This window comes from Oncorhynchus clarkii, chromosome 15 (genome assembly GCF_045791955.1).
Source record: "Oncorhynchus clarkii lewisi isolate Uvic-CL-2024 chromosome 15, UVic_Ocla_1.0, whole genome shotgun sequence".
Lineage (NCBI taxonomy): Eukaryota > Metazoa > Chordata > Actinopteri > Salmoniformes > Salmonidae > Oncorhynchus > Oncorhynchus clarkii.
In genome coordinates this window covers 17,645,100-17,669,780 of record NC_092161.1, presented here as the reverse complement: position 1 = coordinate 17,669,780, position 24,681 = coordinate 17,645,100, and the positions used below count along the sequence as shown (strand labels likewise).

The 24,681-nt window shown below is 41.6% G+C and overlaps 1 protein-coding gene across 4 annotated transcripts in view; it reads right to left on the bottom strand.

Annotated features, from left to right (window-relative positions):
- The window catches only part of LOC139366994 (ras-responsive element-binding protein 1-like), a 76,527-nt gene extending 62,589 nt beyond the window's left edge, over positions 1-13,938 (bottom strand). For all 4 annotated transcript variants that reach the window (XM_071104832.1, XM_071104835.1, XM_071104836.1 and 1 more), the window contains exon 1: positions 13,642-13,938. Coding sequence is in view for 1 of the 4 variants with exons in the window: in XM_071104834.1 (XP_070960935.1) it covers positions 13,642-13,681 (40 nt within the window). In the remaining 3 variants the exon portion in view is untranslated. The remainder of the gene's footprint in view (positions 1-13,641) is intronic.
- Positions 13,939-24,681: the final 10,743 nt, after the last annotated feature.

Genomic DNA, 24,681 nt, shown 5'->3' with positions numbered 1-24,681 from the left:
TCAGTTAACAGTGGGTTAACTGCCTGTTCAGGGGCAGAACAACAGATTTGTACCTTGTCAGCTCGGGGATTTGAACTTGCAACCTTCGGGTTACTAGTCCAACGCTCTAACCACTAGGCTACCCTACCGCCCCTAATGATGCACACAAGTGCTAATCAGAATTATGAAAAGCTGAAAAACATCCACTAGCCACCATTTCCTGTTCATGGGAAGTCCAAAATATTTTGCAGTCTTGTGGGATGGCCCATTTCCTCAGAAAATAATGACATGAGGAAGAAGTCTTCTTTTCCCTCTCAGAGTTCTATTTATCCCTGACATTGTCCCTGACATTGTCCCTCCATCTCAAAATGTCTCTGGTGGCATACTATTCTGACTAGTCAGGCCTAGGCTAACGGCATCACAACCAGCACACACTTACAAAAAAAATAAAACGTCCTCTCACTGTCAACTGCGTTTATTTTCAGCAAACTTAACATGTGTAAATATTTGTATGAACATAAGATTCAACAACTGAGACAAACTGAACAAGTTCCACAGACATGCGACTAACAGAAATGGAATAATGTGTCCCTGAACAGTTATCCAAAAAATCAAAAGTAAGAGTCAGATACAGATACTAAGTACTGCAGTGCATCTCCTCATGGACTGTACCAGATTTGCCAGTTATTGCTGTGAGATGTTACCCCACTCTTCCACCAAGGCACCTGCAAGTTCCAGACATTTCTGGGTGGGGATAGCCCAAGCCCTCACTGGACCAGTGATGGCAAATCGACCATCACCCCTGTTAAGACAAAGCAGCGACTCGTCAACGAAGAGCACTTTTTGCCAGTCCTGTCTGGTCCAGCGATGGTGGGTTTGTGCCCGTAGGCGACATTGTTGCCTGGTGTGGACCTGCCTTACAACAGGCCTACAAACCATCAGTCCAGCCTCTCTTGGCCTATTGAGGACAGTCTGAGCACAAATGGAGGGATTGTGCGTTCCTGGTGTAACTTGTGCAGGTGCTGTTGCCATCCTGTATCTGTCCTGCAGGTGTGATGTTTGGATGTACCAATCATATGCAGGTGTTGTTACACGTGGTCTGCCACTGCGATCAGCTGTTCGTCCTTTCTCCTTGTAGCGCTGTCTTAGGCGTCTCACAATATGGACATTGTAATTTATTGCCCTGGCTACATCTGCAGTCCTCATGCCTCCTTGCCGCATGCCTAAGGCACGTTCACGCAGATGAGCAGGGATCCTGGGCATTTTTCTTTAGGTGTTTTTCAGAGTCAGTAGAAAGGCCTCTTTAGTGTCCTAAGTTTTCATAACTGTGACCTTAATTGTCTACCGTCTGTAAGCTGTTAGTGTCTTAACGACTGTTCCACAGGTGCATGTTCATTAATTGTTTATTGTTCATTGAACAAGCATGGGAAACAGTCTTTAAACCCTTTACAATGAAAATCTGAAGTTATTTGGATTTTTACTAATTATCTTTGAACGACAGGGTCCTGAAAAGGGGACGTTTCTTTTTTTGCTGAGTTTAGAATATGATGTCAAGAATATTCACAAAAACGTTGCACTGACAGAATTAAGTAGTCTTAATCTTGACAAATGACACACTAATGCTAAGTCCCAGCAACAAAATACATCAATGACCGAACAAACCAAATGGCGGTACAGACGTAAACCAACACAATTCCTTAGAGCCTTTAATTGTCAACATGCGAGTCTCTCTTTACTCAGACAATCTCCATTAGGATCATTAGAGGGATCAATGAGCATAACACTCCCGTCGCCGGGGCCATAACACTCCCGTCGCCGGGGCCATAACACTCCCATCGCCGGGGCCATAACACTCCCGTCGCCGGGGCCATAACACTCCCGTCGCCGGGGCCATAACACTCCCGTCGCCGGGGCCATAACACTCCCGTCGCCGGGGCCTTGCCACACTGTTACAGTCTTCAACACTGAGGGGGCTGACTGAGTCATTGCATCACAAGCTTGGTGACCTTGCTCTGAAAAGATAAAGTGGAGACATATCTGGACATAACGGACCTGAAATGGCATCATCTTCCAGAGACGGTGTTGATTGAGACCGCCTTGATGACTCAGAGGACTGAGGATGTTTGATGGTATTTGGCGACAAATAACAAGCAAAGCGTTTGTCAGTAGACAGGGAAGGATGATGATGGACAAAGACAAAACTGGCCAACTACTGTTCAATACCTAGTGAAGGAGCAAGAGCTAGGAAGGAGTGCACTCATCTCAGTGGAAAGTAGTTAGCAACATTAAGGGGTCAAAGTCTCCTCTTTTGTCCTGATGCAGCTGCTCTTTCGAAGGAAAGCCTTAACCTGGAGAGCTGTGAAAGATGTCTAATGTTCTCCTTGGGCGGGGTTTATGATTCCACTTTGGTGAACTTTGGTACCTGAGGGTGGGGGGGGAGCAGAGAGGAGGAGAGCTGGCTGGCAGGCTGGTCTGACTGGCTGGTTAATTATAATTCCTCTTTGAAGGAGGTGCCGCGACCTCAAGCCAAGCCGAGGATGCTGAGAAGAGCACAGCTCAGGAGAGTGATGGGGGGGATGGGGGAGGATCTTTGCTGGTGATACTTGAACTGGAAGGGGGGGCTAAAAAAGTTGCACTAGGCCTACCTCATTATACAGTTATCCAAGAGCTGTTCAGTTCGGAGAGAAAACATTTCCCTGGATGGTTGAAACGGCAAAAGTGGTCCTGTGTGTGTGTGTGTGTGTGTGTGTGTGTGTGTGTGTACACCTTCCGTGAGATGGGTGGCGATGCGGCCTATATATAACCAGTGTTGTCTGGGCAGGGTTTAAGCTTTTAAAAGGTAGGTCCCTCCATTGTGTGGGAGCAAGCTGCTCCTGTAGTGGGGGGTGGAGGGAGAAGAGGCCAGGTTTCAACCCAGAGAAAGGACCGTGTTTCTGCCTTTGTGTGCCCTGCCTCCAGGGCATGTCAGAAGAGAGCATATCCTATCAACTCTACTCTACTCCCAGTGTGTGTTGGGGGAGGGGGGGGGGGGGGGGGGGGGGTGAAAGTGTTAACTTCAGATCAACGGAGTGAACACACCTATCCCACCCCACACACCTCTCTTATCCATCCCCCCACTAAGCACCCCTCTCCCCCTCTTTGCATTCCTCCTCTCCAGCTCCATCTCTGCTTAGGACGGAGGAGGTATTTTGGAAACAGTGCACATCTTTATCCATTGTCCAATCATAATCAAAAGCTGTCTCGAAACAAATAGTTTAATCTCATTAGCAAATGTTTGTTTTTGCGACACCATTTTCCTTCTGTGATGTGAGACAGAAGCAGGCAGGGAGGGGGTTGAATTATAACCAGTGTCATCCTCAATCCTTGGGCGTGGAATGACATGATACAGAGTTACTTGTGTAGCCGACGTCACAGAGATTACCCCATCTTGTAAAGTCTGTGTGGTTTGTCTGTCTCACGGCTGATGATGAGAGCATGTCTAATAACCAGAGAGGACTTTTAAGAGAAAACTGAAACTCAAAACAGAGTTCCTCCTGTCAGTAAGAATGAAAGTTCTTGTGTTTTCCTCAATTTGTTTCTCTCCTGAAAATGTTTGAAAGAAATGGTGCATTTTTGTAGGACTAGGCTAGTTCAAAACTACTTGCTGTAAGCGCTGAATCATTTCAAATCAGGAAGAAAAAAAACAGTAACACCAAGCAGTCATACTCTGCCGCCTCCCCCAGTCTCCTCCTACACTAAAGCCTCTCCCATCCCATAATCCCTGTCCCCTCCCCCACCCAGCTGCACAAAGGGATGCTCTCAGGTGTGTGATGTGAGAAGGTGTGTGTGTGAGTGGGGGGGGGTGTGAGTGAAGGTATGTGTGAGTGGGGGGGGGGGGGGGGGGTGTGTGAGGGGAGGGGTGAGTGAAGGTGTGTGTGTGTGTGGGGGGGGGATGTGAGTGAAGGTGTGTGTGTGTGTGTGTGTGGGGGATGTGAGTGAAGGTGTGTGTGTGTGGGGGGGATGTGAGTGAAGGTGTGTGTGGGGGATGTGAGTGAAGGTGTGTGTGTGTGTTTGTGGGGGATGTGAGTGAAGGTGTGTGTGTGTGTTTGTGGGAATGTGAGTGAAGGTGTGTGTGTGTGTTTGTGGGGATGTGAGTGAAGGTGTGTGTGTGTGTTTGTGGGGATGTGAGTGAAGGTGTGTGTGTGTGTTTGTGGGGATGTGAGTGAAGGTGTGTGTGTGTGTTTGTGGGGATGTGAGTGAAGGTGTGTGTGTGTGTTTGTGGGGATGTGAGTGAAGGTGTGTCTGTGTTTGTGGGGATGTGAGTGAAGGTGTGTCTGTGTTTGTGGGGATGTGAGTGAAGGTGTGTGTGTGTGTGGGGGGGATGTGAGTGAAGGTGTGTGTGTGTGGGGGGGATGTGAATAAAGGTGTGTGTGTGGGGGGGGGGGGGGGGTGAGTGAAGGCGTGCGTGTGTGGGTGAAGGTGTGCGTGTGTGGGGGGGTGAAGGTGTGTGGGGGGGGGGGTGAAGGTGTGTGTGAAGGTGTGTGTGTGGGGGGGGATGTGAGTGAAAGTGTGTGTGTGTGAAGGTGTATGGCGCTAACTTCCTTTCATGGCCAAAAAGGAGCGACAAGCAACAAGTCTGGAGGCATGTGCTCCGGTCTCGATGGAGACAAGGTGTGCCGTCTGTTTGTAGAACAAACAAATGGTACCTTTTCAACTGATGAAGGGAAAGACGGCTAGTGTGTGTGTGTGTGTGTGTGTGTGTGTGTGTGTGTGAGAGAATGGGACAAGGAAGTGGGAGCTCAGTGTTTCTTCCAAGGATGCCCTTTTGAAGAGGCATTACACACAGGGCTAGCCTAGCAGGATTAATAGGGATTACCTAGGTGGAGTTGGGTTTAAAAATTAAAATGCAAAGGAAATGTGAATATTGCCCTGGATTTCAATGTTTTATTTTATTCTTTATTATTTTGTACCAGAAACCAAGGTATACAGAAAAACATAACGAAGTTAGCCTAAACCTCCAAACCTTGAGTTAAAAGTAACACGAATCAGTTGCATGTCGAAATGCTCCACAATAGTTATGCACAAGGAAGGAAAATATAAAACTGCAGGAAATAGATTGGGTGTACATTCAGTCAGAAGCCTCAAAGCTATATTAGCACGTCTGCACAATATTAGCAGTCACCTCTGACCTCACTGGCATCTTTTCCCAGCATGCAGCGCTCAGGTGGGCTGTCATTAGGGCAGATCTTCCTTCAGTATTTATCGTCTCTGTGCAGCTGACTGACTGTCTGAGACACACAGACTAACAGAGCCTTCTCTCGATTACAACTAGCAGATACAGCCTATAATCATCCATTCATTTGACTACATTTCTCAAGACATTTATTTACATTCTAAATACACCACACAATGTTAGGTAGTATAAAAAAACTGTTTGCCTGAAACATTATGTCCACATGTTCAAAAACTTTAATTGCAGTAATCTGGCTGTGTTGATGATAAAGTATGTTATATTTGCATGTTCTCTCATCTCTCACACACACACACAAAACTGGTTGGACGATGAGGTTGCCGTACGCACTTTTTTTCCCCACTCTCTCTCGGTCTCTCACTCTGTTCCTCCCAATGACGTATATAAACCCTGGATTGCTGATGCTATCTATTGGCCATTGAAGCGTTGAAGCCACTGGTCGGCCATATTGGCACTCCCCAGTAGGAGCAATCCTCCATAGGAATGAAAAGAATTATACCGTATTTAAGTATTTTGTTGTTGTAGTGGGGACAGTAACATTAGTACTCTCTAAAAAATATACTTTAAGGAATATATTATTATTATTATTTATGTTTAGCTCACATATCATTTATAAGTATGCATTAAAGTTGTCTGTAATAGAATAAACTTGTCAAAAACAAATTTAGACATTTATAGATACATTTATATAGCTTCCAAAATCTCTCTTTTACAATGGAGTAGGAGTACCAAGATGGCTGCGCAGTGGCTTCAATACAGCGCCCCCTGTCAGTCATCCAGGGTTTACACACATCATTGGTTCCTCCTTCCCTCCCCTGCCTAGGTCCAGTGAGCAACAAGTGCTGCCTGTGAGTACCACCCCTCCCCCTCCCCCTCCCCCTAACCTCCGGAAGCTATCGCAAATCCTCAGCCTGCGAGCAACTGCCAGCTGACAAAACTGTTTAGTCAGCAAGAAAGATGGAGGGAGGGAGCGATGTGGGGCTGGAAGAGAGAGAGAGGGAGAGAGCGAGAGAAAGGTAAAGACAGAGCGAGGAGGCAGAAAGGGAGAGAGAGGGAGGGACAGCGAAAGAGCTGGAGACATTCTTACTGCGCACTCTCCATTTAGCCTCCCTTTTTCCTCTCCATCACTCTCTACAGTGTTAACCCTTTCCTCTCCGAGACAGCCGACACAGAGAGATGGCTACTTGGAGGGAGAAAGACAGTCCACTTTGTGGTAAGAGTATTTTTAGGGTTATTTTGCAGGTAAATAGGAGTCAATGGACTAGAACTCAAATAAAGAATTTTAAACAAAACAAAAAAAGACTAAACTTTATTTCTCACCTGTGAGACAGAGCTAGCTGCTTGGAAACGGGCTGACTTGGAAGAAGGGGACAACACTGGAGAGCAGACCCATTGTTGTTCCACTTCCTCCATCTCTTCCCCCACCACTTCGAAAAGGAGGCAGTTTAACTTCCTGCCTCTCCCATGCTTCACCCCAGGTCCTGTTGCAGCCTCCATTTTCATTTTTTCTACCCCTTTCCTCCTCCTCCACCCTCCTCCTTGTGGCATTCTTTCACATCAGTGACACAGCCGTTGAGCTAGACTTTGAACCCACAGTAAATACCTGCTTTATTTGCAGCCTGTGCTGGAGGTTGAAGACTAGGTGGTGGCCGGTGGTTGGGAAGGGTGTGTGTATGTTTGTGGTGTATACGTGTGTGTGTGTGTGTGTGTGTGTGGTCGGGGGGGGGGTAGTGACAGCTCGGAGCTGGGCAGAGGGATAAAGAACATGTAGGGCTCTGCACTGAGACAGGGCAGACATCACCCCGATGCAGGGCTCCCTCCCTCCCTCCCTCCCTCCCTGCAGCTTATCAGTTAGACCCTGGACACACCCTGTGAGATGGATGACTTAGCCAATATTAACAACACACTTTTGTGGATCGACGAGAGAGAGGAGAACTATTGGACAACCAAGGTGCTACCTGGTTGTAATGGCAAGGGTTGCAAGTAAAATAGGTCACCTAGTACACGTAACAACAAATAAAGGCATCCATCCATTCATCATCAACAAAAAATGTAATGTTCACCAATGTAGGATGGATGGTATGGATTTTCTAGTAGTGGCTTGTAGTAGTCATGGCAGCAATCAATTCATCCAAATGTTTACCGAATCCAGCGTTGTGATGCAATAGTACCTCGAGAGACGGGCCACAAACATTAGGACCTACTTTGCACATTATCTGTACAGCCAAGTATAGCCTATAAAAAGACAGTGATATTAATCTAGATTTGGGACTTATACCACAAATGTGTAACTGTGCCTACAAATATCACCGAGCCTCACCACTAGGCCTATATTTACACTGGGGCCTAGACCACAGGCAGAGTATAGCAGGGCTAACTAAGGACTCACCCCAGGGACATGTTGTAATGTCTACTGTTAAGGTCCCTCAGTGAGTGTTTGTTAGTTGCAGCTTACATTCACACACCTGTAAAAGAAGTCCATTCCCGCCTCGGTCCCAATGAAAACATCCCTTTAAAGCGGCCTATGTGCACACAATGGAAGCACCGACACCGTCCTACTTAGCCGCTTTGTCCACTTCTCAAATTTCTGTCATCTCACTTGCCTTTGTTACCGCATCCCCATCAAAACACCCACACGTACCTGGAGCCTCCCTAACATTCCCTAATTCCATCAATAATGTTGGGTGTGTAACTTATGAGGTGCAATACAGTGCATTGTCATATTTAAACAAGTAGTCAGTCAATGATTAGTAACAACTGCATCAAGGCGTAAAATGTATGAACTTAGCCATTTCCCAAAATCGCAAAGTAAATACGTTGTGAATTACTTCAATTTTCAATGTAGCAGCTACAAGTACCCTACATTTGAGAAATTCCGGAGCAAAGAAGGTTTAAGAGGAGGAGGGGCGTTGTGGGGAGGGGTGTTGTGGCACAGTGAGGCCCAACCCCAGATTCCATTTTGGAAACCATCTTCCTCAGGTTCCCTCTTTCCTTCCTCCTCCTGCACCTACAAGTAAGTCCCTGTGTCCCCTCCATGCCCCACTGGCCGGCCAGGAGATGGAACTTAATCTTATCTAAAAAAGGCGGGTTAAAAATAGCTCTGGGAGCCAAAGGGCCAACCCATTTGTACCCTTGGGGAAACCACGACCCATCTCCACCAGGTAGAGAGAGAAAGTGTCTTAATACCACAACTTTTTTATTTTGACTGTGTCTCCCGGGGGTTTGACCTATACATCTCTCTCCTATTCCAATGATTTAGCCTCAGAGAACAACAGGTTAACAGCTAAATGAGAGAAGAGAAAGAATGGGGGGGGGCCTAATACCAATGCCCTGCATTGTTGAAGGGACTTGACTGTTGGCTTGCCATCAGGGGACATTGTGTTTAAGTAGGTGTCTTTGGGGGTATGGGTGGGTTATTATTAGGTTAAATGGTGGGCTAATGAGAGCATAAGGGACCCGATTGGAGGGGAGGGGGGGGGGGTGAAGGCTCTTAATTATCTCTCTTAGAGGGAGCTCACAGCATCCTCCTCTGGCCCAAACCTTATTGGGAGGAATGTTGATCAGTGGACTTGTTTTTTTGTCAAAGAATATATAAATGATTGTCCTTTTAGCTTCCCAAACTCCTAATTGCTTGTGTTATCATTTCAGTGATGCTAGAAAATCCATGGTTCACATCTGGATTTTATCGAGTGTTTAGTTGGACTAATCATTCCCTTGAGTGGCCTATTTATTTAAATGATTTAACCAGCCCATATACACTATGTGTACAAAACATTAAGGATACCTTCCTAATTTTGACTTGCACCCCCCACCTTTACCCTTAGAATAGCCTCAATTCATCAGGGTGTGGACTTCGCAAGGTGTCAAAAACATTCTACAGGGATGCTGGCCCTTGTTGACTCCAACGCTTCCCACGGTTGTGTCAAATTGGCTGGATGTCCTTTGGGTGGTGGACCATTCTTAACACACACAGGAAACTGTTGAGTGTAAAAAACTCAGCAGCGTTGCAGTTCTTGACACAAACCTGTGGGCCTGGCACCAACTACCATAGAGCCTCACAGTGGAGGTGCCATAATACCCATCAAATCTAGAGGTCAAAACAGGGAAATGGTTCCAATCGTTTTTTCACCATTCATTTTTCCAATAGGGAATTTTAGAAACTCTTAAAATAAGGGCGGTGTTTTATGTAGGCTTACCCTGGCGTGACATTTTGATAACCATGTAAATCTCTCTCAGACAAAGTGACGTTTATCAATATAGTCGGCTCCACTTACTCTCAGATCCGAAAATACTAATAAGCATCAAAGGAGACATCAAGAAAAACTACAAATCCCTGCATGTCATTTCTAGCTGACACCCTTTCTAAAAGGTATTGTGTCAATTTAAAACATGCACAAGGCAGTTCACAGTATTGTCAATTTAAAAGAAATGTAGCCAATTTGCTCATTACTAAATTTAGCTAACATTAGATAGTTAATCCAGAGATTCTTACCTTTCGCTTCGATGCGGCAGTCTCGTCCAGATCATTATAGAATTTGTAGTTCTTTATGATCACCACATTAGCAGCTAATTAGCATTTCATTTGGGGGGGGGGGGGTAAATATATTGATAAAAGGCCCCTTGTCCTAGATAGATTTACACAGTTATCAAAACGTCACACCAGGGTAAACCTACACGAAACACAGCCCTTATTTGAAGTGTTTCTAAAATCCCCTATGGGAAAACTGAATGGTGGAAAAACTATTGGAACCATTTCCTTGTTTGACAGCTAGGTTTTATGGGCATTATGACTCATGTGGATCCCAGGAAGAGTAGCTAATGGGGATCCTAATAAATACCACACCACACTGTGGTACTCTATACCCTGTTCAAAGGCACTTAAATCTGTTGTCTTGCCCAAACGCACTGAATGGCACACATACACAATCCATGTCTCAATTTCTTCATGTCTCCTTCCCTTCATCAACACCGATTGGATTTAACAAGTGACATCAATAAGGGATCATAGTTTCCACGTGAAATCACCTGGTCAGTCTATCTCATGGAAAGAGCAGGTGTCCTTTATGTTTTGTACACTCTGTGTATAATGACATTGTTATTATTAGGACCATCTAGGCCGAAGACAAAACAAACATCTCTACATTAAAGCCTATCACGTCAAATTGCAGAGATGGAACTCCACAAGCTGGCATGCAGTCAAACTGCTATTTCTAACCAAAAGAGTAAGTAAGATCCAAGTCCAACAAACTTAAACCATAAAGATGCCTTTAGCCCTCTGGCGTGTGTAACTATCTACAACTGATCAACATCACATGAAATCAAACATTATTGCACTCTATGCATCCCACATCAAGATTTTTTTTTTACTCTTCAAACTGACTTGCCTCCAGACTCCTAGGCCTAACTGAGACCCATAGCTAGTCTATTTTGTCAACAGGCAAGGGTCATTAGTACCAATAATGCAGTGGATTTGGAGACCTTGTGGAGGGTGGAGAGCTGAGGACATACAAAGGGACCTCTTTTAAAGTGCGATTCCACATTGATAATTTATCAACTACATTTGAAGTCGGAAGTTTACATACACCTTAGCCAAATACATTTAAACTCAGTTTAATAATTCCTGACATTTAATCCTAGTAAAAAATGCCATGTCTTAGGTCAGTTAGGATCACCACTTTATTTTAAGAATGTGAAATGTCAGAATAATAGTAGAGGGAATTATCTATTTCAGCTTTTATTTCTTTGACCACATTCTCAGTGGGTGGGAAGTTCACATACAATAAATTTGTGTTTGGTAGCATTGCCTCTAAACTGTTTAACTTGGGTCAAATGTTTTGGGTAGCCTTCCACAATAAGCTGGATGAATTTTGGCCCATTCCTCCTGACAGAGCTGGTGTAACTGAGTCAGGTTTCTAGGCCTCCTTGCTCGCACACGCTTTTTCAGTTCTGCCCACAAATGTTCTATAGGTTTGAGGTCAGGGCTTTGTGATGGCCATTCCAATAGCTTGACTTTGTTGTCCTTAAGCCATTTTGCCACAACTTGAGGTATGCTTGGGGTCATTGTCCAAATTGTCCATTTGGAAGACCCATTTGCAACCAAGCTTTAACTGACTGATGTCTTGTGATGTTGCTTCAATATATCCACATAATTTTCCCTCCTCATGATTCCATCTATTTTGTGTCTGGCTTTTTTATGGCGGTTTTGGAGCAGTGGCTTCTTCCTTGCTGAGCGGCCTTTCAGGTTATGTCAATATTGGACTCGTTTTACTGTGGATATCGATACTTTTGTACCCGTTTCCTCCAGCATCTTCACAAGATCCTTTGCTGTTGTTCTGGGATTGATTTGCACTTTTTGCACAAAGTACGTTCATCTCTAGGAGACAGAACACGTCTCCTTCCTGAGCGGTATGACGGCTGCCTGGTCCCATAGTGTTTATACTTGCATACTATTGTTTGTACAGATGAACGTGGTACCTTCAGGCATTTGGAAATTGCTCCCAAGGATGAACCAGACTTGTGGAGGTCTACAATTTTTGTTCTGAGGTCTAGGCTGATTTCTTTTGATTTTCCCATGATGTCAATCAAAGAGGCACTGAGTTTGAAGGTAGACCTTGAAATACATCCACAGGTACAACTCCAATTGACTCAAATGTTGTCAATTAGCCAAATTGTTGATAATTTTTTCAATCACACCATCTATATAACTTCCTCCAAAAAGAACATGATGGTTTAAAAATAAATAATGTAATCATCCCTCAAACTAACTGTCTTCTTGACAGTGCAAAAGCATTATCCTCTGATCTAGTCTGCCATTTTATTTACATGGCCTTGCATGAGTATGACTGCAGGCCCTAAACCAGGACAGACTCATCTTTCTCTACCACAGAAAAACTACTTTTTTTAAACCAAAGTTGTCTAGCCTATATCAGGCTTTCCTCAATTCACTTCAAGCAATTAAGTCAACTGATGCATCCTGCTTACTACCCCCACACACATCATTATCATCATCATCGTCCCCTCGTGTTGCCTTGAGGTGTTAGTTTCATCGCACATTCAACTAAACTATTCACACTTCAGTATTTCTTCATCTGAAATAAACCCACCATCTTTGATAGTGTCTAGATTTGGATGGCGAGTTTCCCTACAGCAAAATGAGTGCGTTTGATCCCGCTGTCGTCGTAGGCCTACTCGACTACAGTGTAGAATTTCGTAATGGAATGCGAACTGCTCATCCAGATCAGCACTCTCCTCCTTGTCCTCTTCCAAGTGGTCAGAGAGCTCGAGAGAAGAGGAACATCGACCACCGAACGCTCTAAAACCGTGTTGCTTCTATTTTCAACCCCCAACAAAAAAAGTATGCAATGAAAATATCAACAGGTAATTTCTCTATCACCAGATAACTTATTGCAAGCAGAGAAACACAGTAGAGACAAAGTTAAAATTTTACCCAATGCGGTTTTATGCGCACAGTAGTCGACGAGAGAAAGGGACAAATGAAAAAAATGCCTAGCAACCATTATCTAACCAGCCCTCGCTACGTTGCAGTTCCACAAGAGACAAAAACGCATCAGTTCTTCACTTTACTTGAGTAACTTTTGAGCGTCTAAAAGAGTAACAAAAAATAAAAAGAACCATAAATGATCACCAAGAAACACTTTACACATCAACCTCGTAGATGATGCAAAATTAATTAGCATATATCACTGAAGGATAATTGTATAATGTGAAAAGACAAATAATGACGTTCTTAATTCTAGTGATGTAATAATTAGGACAAATATAGACCAGGATAACAAGCGGCGTGATGAGTACGGATAACTATTATGTTTACTTCCTGAACAATGAAAAAAATAATGATATCGAATCATTGAATAAATCGAATTAACACACAGGCCACTCTTGAAAAACAAATAAGTTTCGAAAACGTCTTGACAAGGTCAAAATGTAACTAGCTATACCGACACATGGCCACTAAGCTGTAGCTAGGCTCGATCAAAGTGCACTGAAGATATGGATGCTCGAGCGGAGCAACAGGCGGTTAGTTAGCAAGCTAGCAGACTTTGAACCTCCACCTCGAGCCCCCATAATTAAAACAAACGTTACCGATGATGGAAGTTAGAACTCCAACCATTTCTGTTAATTTTAAGTGGCGATAAGTAACTTAACCTCGTCGGTTACGAATAATCATATAAGGAAGAGAAATTCCATCGCTCAGGCGTTTTAATCATGGATGAGCATCAGGTCCTCAGCGAAACTAGGAAGCGAATGGGAGTCGAGAAAACTATCCTATCCACGTCGCTTTTCGAAGTTTTACAACTTTGTCACAACAACTGTAAACTTCGCCAAACACGCAATTAACATCACATATCGACTAAACCAGGCAAATAAGGCAGAATTGAGAGAATAAGCCGATAAGCTAGCTAGGTACTTACGTTTGACTTTGTTGGGGTTGGGCTGCTTACGCCGAGACATACTGATGATGGTGATGATGGGCTAAGAAAAAAAAAAGAAGCTGCAAAGTTGTTCCGGAGAGGAATCAAAATGGCGTTTCTGAGGATGTGCAAAGTTCGACAACTTTGTTCCCCCCTCTTTCTTCCAAATTCCTAAAAAGGAAGATAGAAGAAAGAGTCCAGAGACGAGAGGAAAACACTTATTTCGCTATCCTCTCTGACCGTCCCCAAAGCGCAGCTCTCTCCTCTCCCCTAACCTGATAAGTAAGACGCATCACGTGTTGCTCCTGCTAGTCTCCAAGGGGACGTGTTACTGAGGCTGCTTCCACAAGACTTAAGCCAGTAAGCATCTCTACAGGAGGGGTCTCAAAAGAGCAAAAAGTTTTATCGAGCGGCGTGGTACCCTCAACATGAAAACTTGTCGAGAGAGGAAGTGCACGCCGAGGAAACTCGAGCCCTTTAAAGTTCTAGAACTTTGTTGTTGATCAACATTTCTTTATGGGGCAACTTTGAACGATGAACATATGCATTTTATAAAATAAAAGCCGAACAAGAATACACACCTATCATCTTTTAAGTAAGTGTAATGATTAAATCATGTTTAAGTAGGTACAGGATCCAGTGATGGATGCATAAGCAAACTATATTTAACTAGTTTAAATTGTTACATTTAGTTTCAACTGGTGCTGGCATACTCCCACATTCCTCCAAGCCCTCCTCTCTGGATACAGACCCCTCCCTGTGCCTTTACTCATCAACCACTGGCCGACAAACATTCCCTCCCCTCTATGCAGCTGAGCTGGTAGGAGCCTGCACAGCCCTCACACTGTCTGGGCCCCATTGAGATGTAGTCAGATACATTAGGCTACTAATTATTATAAATCTAGACAAACAACTTTCATGTAGGCCTAATGAGCTGAATCGTGAATGTGAGAGGATAGGCTTAGCCTACAGAGAGTTTGGTCATTGTGGCTTCTGTTGATTATACCTAACCTAAACCTCCATAGCCATTGCCAAGCAAATAGGCCTAGTGATTCTTCAGGAATGATATATAATAAGGATGCTAATTTGGGATGTTTTTAGTGCTAGATTTCAAAAAGCAAAATATGATGAATTGGATGTAATTTTGTTTGCATCACCTCATTCTTATGACACTTATGAAGACACTTATTGCAAATTGATCTGACCATTGATCACTAAACATTCAAGGAAAGTTAAACTCTAGGCTCTATCCAGCTGTATGCTCAATCAACCCCAACTGGATGGAAAAGATATGCACCAAATAAAATAAAGAAATTAGATGGTGCTTAGCTTTCCTATTAATATGGGGTTGAGACATGGACTCATCTTGATAGACCACTTCAGGAGGTTTTAAAACATCTGGCAAACATATGATCTTGGGAGTGAGATCTTATATCTTATTTTTTTATAGCTAATTTAAAATCAAAGAAGATACCTAACATACAGTGCCTTCAGAAAGTATTAATACCCCTTGATTTATTCCACATTTTGTTGTTACAGCCTGAATTCAAAATTTTTAAATCTCACCCATATACACACAATACTGGTAGTATAATGACAAAGTGAAAACATGTTTTTCAATTTTTTTTTGCTAATTTATTGAAAATGAAATACAGAAATATCTCTTTTACATAAGTATTCACACCCCTAAGAGCTTAAAAGTCTTCAAGCTCTGTCAACTATTTTCAGGTCTTGTCATAGATTTTCAAGCAGATTTAAGTCAAACTTTAACTCGGACACTCAGGAATATTCCTTTTCTTCTTGGTAAGCAACTCCAGTGTAGACTTGGCCTTGTGTTTTAGGTTATTGTCCTGCTGAAAGGTTAATAAGTAATCTCCCAGTGTCTGGTGGAAAGCAGACGGAATCAGGTTTTCCTCTGGGCTTTTTCCTGTGATTAGCTCCATTATGTTTCTTTTTTATCCTGAAAAAATCCCAATCCTTAAAAATTACAAGCATACCCATAACATGTTGCAGTTACCACTATGCTTCAAAATATGGAGAGTGGTACTCAGTAATGTGTTGTATTGGATTTTCTGCAAACATAACACATTGTATTCAGTACAGAAAGTGAAGTGCTTTACCAATTTTTTTGCAGTATTAATTTAGTGCCTTGTTGTAAACAGGATTTATGCTTTGGAATATTCTTATTCGGTACAGGCTTCATTCTTTTCACTCTGTCAATTAAGTTGGTATTCTGAAGTAACTACAATGTTGTTGATCCATCCTCAGTTTTCTCCTATCACAGCCATTAAACTCCATAAGTGTTTTAAAGTCACCATGTGCCTCATGGTGAAATCCCAGAGCGGTTTCCTTCCTCTCTAGCAACTGAGTTAGGAAGGACGTCTGTATCTTTGTAGTGACTGGGTGTATTGATACACCACCCAAAGTGTCATTAATAAGTTCACCATGCTCAAAGGGATATTCAATGTCTGCTTTTTTTTAACCCATCTAGCAAAAGGTGCCCTTCTTTGTGAGCCATTGAAAAACCTCCCTGGTCTTGGTAGTTGAATCTGTGTTTGGAATCCACTGCTTAACTGAGGAACCTTATTGATAATTGCATGTGTGGGATACAGATACGAGGCAGTCATTCAAAAATCATGTTAAACACTATTATTGCACACAAGAGTCCATGCAACTTATTATGAGTTGTTATTAAGCACATTTTTACTCCTGAACATATTAGGCTTCTTTAACAAAGGGGTTGAATAATTATTGACTCAAGACATTTGAGCTTCTCATCTTTAATTCATTTGTAAAGACTTTGAAAAACATAATTTCATTCTGACATTATGGGGTATCGTGTGTAGGCTAGTGACAAAAAATCTAAATTTAATCTAATTTAATTTCAGGCTGTAACACAACAAAATGTGCAAAAGGTCAAGGGGTGTGAATATTTTCTGAAGGCACTGTATTTCCCAATGCAGAGTTAAAGAAAGATGGTCATTGGTGAGCTATTCAATTAAAGGCAAATATGGACCTTCTTACACTTTCATAATGTGCATCAATTTAGTTTTAAAAACGGTGCTTGACTTGGGCAGGAGCTCACCAGAGCTGAGTACCAACATCTCAAATGTTCTATTGCATGAGCTCCTGTTACTCTTATAGAATATTACCTCAAATCTATTGTGGAGCTCCTGCACCTAAATATAAACAGTACCGGCACCCAAAATGAGTACCGGAGCCTATTTCAGTCCAAGTCAAGTAGTTTATAAATATACTTTTTTCTAACTTGAATGTTTAACATAAACACACACACATTCTGCAGTGCCTAGCCTATATAAAGGAAATACTCACAGTATCAGCCTCATGAGCCTGCGATGAAAAGTAATTACATTACATCACTAATCTAATAGTGTTTACTTTCAAATTCCAATGAACAATATTGACAAACAATTAGCCATAGCAATATAATGATTTATATTTTTGTGCAATTAGCACATTTAGTTTCAAGCTGCTGTGCATGCTTGCCTTGAACTAATTCACCAACTTGTTGCCTTTCCCCTAATGGTATCAGTCTTTGTCTTCAAGGGCTTGTATGCTAAATAACCATTTTCATTTTAGGTTGCTCAAACTTGATGATCTTCCATCAAAACTCTCAAATAGGCATTTTAAAAAGCTGTATGTGATTTTATGATAATAAAAGACAATTTCATCAATTTGACTTGAGTTTCAAGTAAGACCTGTAGCATGCCTATACTTGATGGTGGTCAATAGTTGAGATTGCGTGTGCGCGCACGTGCGTATTTTAGTTGCCAGAAATGGCAGTGTGCCTTTCTTCAGTCACAAAACCCACAAAAATGAGAGTGATGTTATTTATTGAACGTAATCATGGCTTCAACCCCGTTGCTGGGAACAACTATCCCAATTCGACAGCAACAAAAGGGTGGATTCATCCATCGTGGGCGAGGCGACCACAGCATCTCACATTCTGTAAAACAAGTTCCAGACTGGTCTGAACCGCGCTCGAGCGCATTTTTCCAAGAGTCGAAAAAGTGATAGCACTCGACGTATATGGGTCACTATGTTTTAACCTTAAAAAACTATTTGACGCTGTCTTCCTGTACACACAGTAATTACACTGTATTTGACTCTACCCTCGCACCATCGACAGTCACATGAGATAAACACCTGTTGGTTGTGTGGGGGATGACAAGCACATGCTGCACTTACTCATCTGACTGTGGACTGACTGTCTAGTTTCCTTTCCTATGGAGTCTATTTAACTGCTTAAAACTTCTATTGACTTTTTTACACATATATGTGTTGAAGAAATTGACTTTGTGCTTAAAGTAAGTAGTTATGTGAAACACATTAAACAGGTTGTTAAAGATGTTGCCCTGGCTGGCTCCAGCATGTGCTTGTAAGTAAATGCAAAGAGGACAGGGGGAGTGGTGAAAAACCGGTTTCCATTGGTGACGGATGATTTGTAGGTAACAGTTGTTTGCCTTGAAGTCTGCACTGCAGCTACTATAGCTGCACAGAGACTCTTCGTGCATGAGGGCAACTTGTAAATTCTCTCTTTATAACTTGCTGATTCATTCTTTATTACGGGGCGCAATATGCACAAACAAATGGTGTGCACCCACTTCCTAGTCACAGTTTGCCCTTAATTAAGTGCATTTTAAAGTGTATGGTATCTTTGGCTAAAAAAATAACTTAGAAAATGAGGATGAGTGAAGTTGTGATCTCTCAAATGTTTTGCAAACATCCTCATCCATCTGTCATCCATTTATGTTTTAATTTGTATTACATTAATTACAAATAAATCATAATTTGGTTATTATGTCTATAACACCCTTGACCCCAAGAGAAGGGTTACTGATTGAAGTGCATTTAATCTACCTTTGTGTCAATTCATAAAATAGTTTGGATGGAATACATGGAAATGAAGAGGTGAAGAGAATAGCAACAATTACATTGGGAAACTATAGTATATATTAGCCACAAGTGCAAGAATGTCCTCTCTCTCTTTCTTTTGGGCACAAACTGGTTAAATCAACATTGTTTCAACTTAATTTGTGAATAATGTATTATGATGTGGAGTCTACGTGGAAAATACATTGGATTTGCAAAAAGTCATCACCCTCAACTAAAATTTCAAACACAGGATTATGTCATCATGGTAACCAATATTCAACCTTTGAAACATCATCAGATCTTCAACGTAATATCTACAATAAGAAAAAAACAATAAGCTGGACAGCACCTCCTAGTGATGAGTTAATCTATCTACAGGTATCCTTTTGGTTTTAACCAAGCCCTGCCAATGCACTACCAATGTGCTATCGTGAGGGGGATTGTTGAGAAATCTCCACTAAATAGATTCACTGTTGCTATCGAAGTCATTCCAAAGGGTATGTTTAACAGAGCAAATTAAATGTAACCATCAGTCATATCATCAGTGATGCTATTTAGACCTACACTATATAGCATTTGCGAAGTCATCAACAGCTATTGTTTCATTTCAACCAGGGTTCAAATAAAATAGATAACACATATAGGCTTAGGGTTTCAAGCTTGGGTGGATTTCAAATTGCATCTTACAAGTTAATAATTAATATGTTGGATTCACGTCTCCATCTCAACCAAAAATCTATGTTAAAGAATAGGACTAAATTATATCAAACTGTACTTAAAGTTTGCTTTAGCCCTGTTCTTTAAATGATTAATTTGTAGACAAACTGGAATTAATGCCAGACTTAGTGGCACAGATAAAACTATCCAAGCAGAAAATACATCTCCTTCAAATGTTGATATTTGGTTGAGATGACAACCAAACACAATTCAATATCACTTTGTAATAGAGTAAATAGCTTAAAGTTAAAGCTATCTTACAAACAAATGTAACCATATTTATTCAACTTTAAAATGAGTAACACAACCATGTCTGCATTTTGAGGTTACTGTAACAACAAATGTCTTCTAATGTAATCATAGAAAGCGTGCATGTTCAAGATAGCATGCAAAGGTCACATGTCTGTGGAGAGATTTACAATTGCTATAATAATCTGTGCAGAATCTCAAATGGCATTGATCACTTGCACCATGTACTTTAATGTAATCTCAACTGCAATACTGGTCATTTGGTTGTGCGATTAGATAAAGCACAGTGATAACACATTAAATTGTATAAATTAACAAAATATCTGACATTGTATTCCTATTTGAACTTTGTTGTGCTTTTAAATGGTTGAAAGCAAGTGATAACACATTTAGGTGACAACTAAACCAAAAATCAGAAATGTATTTGCAATTGGAATTTAGTTGTGCTTTTGCATGGTTGAAAGCATTGTGATAACACGTTAGGAATTCAACAAACTTTTATCTGTCTTTTTGTGGTGGGTGAAAATAGGTTTTAATTTCACTGATCGACATTGAAATGACGTGGTGTGCCCAGTGGGTTATTAGGATTTTGGAGAGATGACAGGTCAGTGCAATAGAGCCTGACTCATTCCTCTATTGAAGTCTCTTAGGCAACAGGCGTTTTTTCCACAACATTTCTTAAAGACAGTCTTGCAACATTTCAAGAAATCTAATTTAATTCCATCCCTGAATAGGAATATTCAAATAATGTTAGAAGGTTATTATCTAACAAACCAGGAACTAGGTGTAAATGTTCTTTATGTTCTAGGAAGGTTTCTTGTCAGCTTGGTTCCTACTGGTTAGAGAAGTTTCCCCAACCCCAAATCACCACTATACCCTTTTGAAGAACCTATCACATGGGCTGTGTTCATTGGGCACCGAACGGAAGAATACAGACTGAAACAGGGAGGGACCACCTGGACTTGTCCAATAAGAAACACTTATTTTAAATGGTTTTCTCTGGATAAATGTGAAACCTTTATTGCCTATGCTGACACTATCCTGATATTAGGGGGAAGAAAAGGTGACAAACGAGATGTTTGCAAGTTTGAACGGTAGTAGGATAGAAGAGTGAGAGGGAAGGGGAGAGCGAGGGAGGGAGGGGAGGACAAAAGAGCGAGAGAGAGTGTGTGTGGGAGGGGAGAACGAGAGAGAGAGAGAGTAGGCAGTAACATGAAGCCTCCTTCAACCCTGTCAAGGGATCCAAATAGTTTGGAGTGCTCGAGTGCTTTGAGATCTGACCTGCTCTACAGCGTGGCTGTCTGTCCTACTAAAGGCTATGCCCAAAGGCCAACACACAATCTGTGATGAAACAACCTTGGGATTTGTCACAGCAGTAACAGTACATGAACATCATGTAAACAACTTTTTTAGTTTTAGGAATACAGCCCTTCTCTTACCATACTTCATGTGGAAATTGATAGTGGTGTGTGTGAGGTGCATGTGTTCCTGGCTTGAGGAGTTAATCATCGACCTGTTTGCTAGTCTCAGTGTGTGTGTGTGTGTGTGTGTGTGTGTGTGTGTGTGTGTGTGTGTGTGTGTGTGTGTTTCGGTCATGACATGAGTCACCAAAATGGCGGTAACTTCGGCTGGGGTGAGACAGTTCAACCTTGTGCAGAACTGTAGGGACGATTGCTATGGCTCCACACCTGTTATTGAGGATGCTTTCCAGTTGCCACCTTTCAGACAAACATGAGAGCAAAGGCCAACACAAAGTGCATCAGATACAGGCAATCCAAACATAAGACCAAATTCAGTTTTCAAAGCCAGCCTCAATGCATTTATTTTTTTATAATTTTGAAACTGATCTACTGGTCTACTGAAGACCTTACATTTTGGCGTGAACCTCTTTAATCTATGGCAACAGGAAATACTTTTAGCAGTATCAATATCAGTGACTGGTGCTGAAAACAGACTCAATCCTTCTGCAAAAGTGACCCTTAAGCCAAAAATAAGCATATTCTGCTTGGAATGTCCACACATTTGTTCTTAACTGACTTGCCTGGTAAAATAAATGATTGTTTCCATATATTTCACTTTTTGAGAGACAAAAATTGTCTGTAAAGACAATAAAAAGTGAAATATATGGAAACAATCATTTATTTTACCAGGCAAGTCAGTTAAGAACAAATTCTTATTTTCAATGACAGCCTAGGAACAGTGGGTTAACTGCCTTGTTCAGGGGCAGAACGACTGATTTTTACCATGTCAGCTCGGGGATTCAATTTTGCGACCTTTCGGTTACTAGTCCAACGCTCTAACCACTAGGCTACCTGCCACCCAAATAATATATAGCCTATCACAATGTATCCAAATTCACATATGCAATCAACAAAAGCGACAACATATCAACATCCAGCTAAAATAGTATCTGTGTTCAATTCGACCACAGGGCAGCTTTACTAATGACAAACAAAACAGTGACATGGATTTAAACAGGATACAGTAACAGGTTCACACATTGTTGAGAAACACTCTTTTCACACCACTTTGTACAGCTATGACGGGAAGTTTCTTTAGCAATGCAGGTTAGGAGGATTAACGTAGCAAGTTAGGATAATTAATTTAGCAGGTTAGGAGAATTAGGTTTTATTTTATTTTTCTTTAACCTTTATTTAACTAGGCAAGTCAGTTAAGAACAACTTCTTATTTACAATGACGGCCTACCCCGGTTAAGGTTAGGAAAAGGGTTAGGAAAAATCACTTGCGGTCATAGATGTATCGAAGCGGCGTGAAAAGAGAGTCACAACATTATTATGTTAACAATAAAACCAAGGAATTTCTCACATTTGGCATTGAACGTTGTGCATTTCTCTACTCTTACATTGAAAAGAGTAGGACCTCTAGTGGGCAAAATGGGAAACTGCTTATGTATGCTTACTACCCTTCTGTAGGGGATTGCATAATCAGAGAGTATATTTCGGGCAGAGGACATTTTTGCCTTTGAAGCTTTTATTTTAAGAAAGAGTTGTCATTTTGAAATCACCAGTAGTCAGAACTTTTAGAAACGTAACTTGTTCTACTGTATGTTGAAATCTGTATCAAGTAACAGAATCAGAGAACCTGAAATTCAGAACAAATGGCAAAGAACTCATTTAATACAGGATTTATACATTAACAAATTGTAATTGGACAGACATTATGCACCTTCACAAATCATGGATCTCTAATGCATGCTATTTGAATGACGGTGCAGGTCTATTTGAATCAAGAGCTTCATCTTGTGTTCACTATGGGCCAGTTTGCCGGACACAGATTAAACCTAGTCCTAGACTAAAAATAAGCATTTTTATGAGAGATTCTTAATTCAAAGGGGTTGTAAATCCAGGACTAGGCTTAAAACTGCAATATGTAATTTTTGAGGTGACTGACCAAATTCACATAGAAATGTTAGTTATAGATCTGTCATTCTCATTGAAAGCAAGTCTATATGCATTATTTCTATGCTTTCTGTTCTTAAGTTTCCTTTGCATTTTTTACTTTCGGTTTTGTACACCAGCTTCAAACAGCTGAAAATACAATATTTTTGGAAATTGAAACGATATTTCAGTGGTTTAGATGGTACAATGATTCTCTACATTGTTTGTTTTGTCACAAACTGAAATGATAAAATATATACAATTATGAAATTACTCATCTTTTGCTAATATCTAAGTACATCGTGAGTTACAGTATGTCAGTAACATTTACACACACTATCCAAAAACTGTTCATATTGGTGTTGTCACAGTGTATTTATTCCTCTCCTCCCTATGTAATCTAATTCACATTAAACCTTCTCCTTGGCCTATTTTTGTTATTAAAGTGAGATTGAAGCAGGCAATGAGGTAGGCATTTTGGTTCACCACAACAGCATGCACATCAAGTCATCTCTGGAGAGGGGAGCAGAGGAAGAATGAGGTTATAACATGCACTTCACAGGAATGTGTCCAAATAGGTACTTCACAAATATAAGAGCAACATTTTCACAGATGCACACAAGCTCACCCATGGTAGGTAGTCCAGATTCAACTTAAATGTTTTTTCATAAACAATCAGTTCTGCAAATAAATACACCCTATTTTTAAAGTTGAAGAAATACATCCAAGTGAACCAAACCTTTATATTAATCATGAATCTATAAAATGTATAATTCCCTTCTGCACACCATTGTGCTACAGTGCATCCTGCTAATGCGTCCTGTCTATCTATCCTATCAATGTATTTAACAGCATAGCAAACACTTTCCCGCCTTGTAACGTGAAGTGCAGTTAATGCAAGAGAAATACTTAATATGTACTTTTTAAGGGTGCTTTTCTTCTTGACATGGGGCTCAATTCAAACAAACCAGCATTTCTGTATTTACGCCATAGTTTTCTTTGGTAGCTACTGGGTTTGATTGAATCCCAGCCCTGATCTGCTGTCTTTCTTTCAGGAGCAGAAGGTGAAGCAGGGGATATCGGGCAGGCCCAGGGGCTCATCATAGTGAAACATGGCACCCCTCTCCAGGAACACATTAGCAGACAGGTATAGCTCCTCAATGGACTCCCCTGTGGGAGAGGGATATACACTGAGTATACCAAACATTACGAACTCCTTCCTAATATTGAGTCCCCCCCTGCCCTTTGGGTGGTGGACCATTGTTGATACACACGGGAAACTGTTGAGTGTGAAAAACGCAGCAGTGTTGCAACGTCTAGTTTCGATTTACATTTGCTTGAGCTGTCAACTAACTTGAATTCCATGACATTGGATTTAGGTTAAAAGTTGGGTGTAAAAAAAATGGAAATTCCCTTACGCACATCTCAGGACCAGGCTGGCTGACTGGTCTCCGTACAGCAAGAGGAAGTGACCAGAGCGGACCAGACCTCCCCCATTTCAGTGTGTGTGTGAGTGCAGGGATATCATGTGGACTTTTCCAGGCATCTTCAATGGATATGTGCATTCTATTTCCACTGGCGCACACATGAAGGTAAACAATGGGGGTCGCTGTTTCACTAGGCCTAAATGAAGGAACACTGGATTAGAAGTTGTCTGAGTTGTTGGACTACAACTGTGGGGCCAAAAAAAAGCAACATTTTGATGGTATGACATTAGTGCTGCAGTCCTCAGACATTTCTATCTGCTAAGGTCTTGTTGAAAGTAGGTCAACCATATACG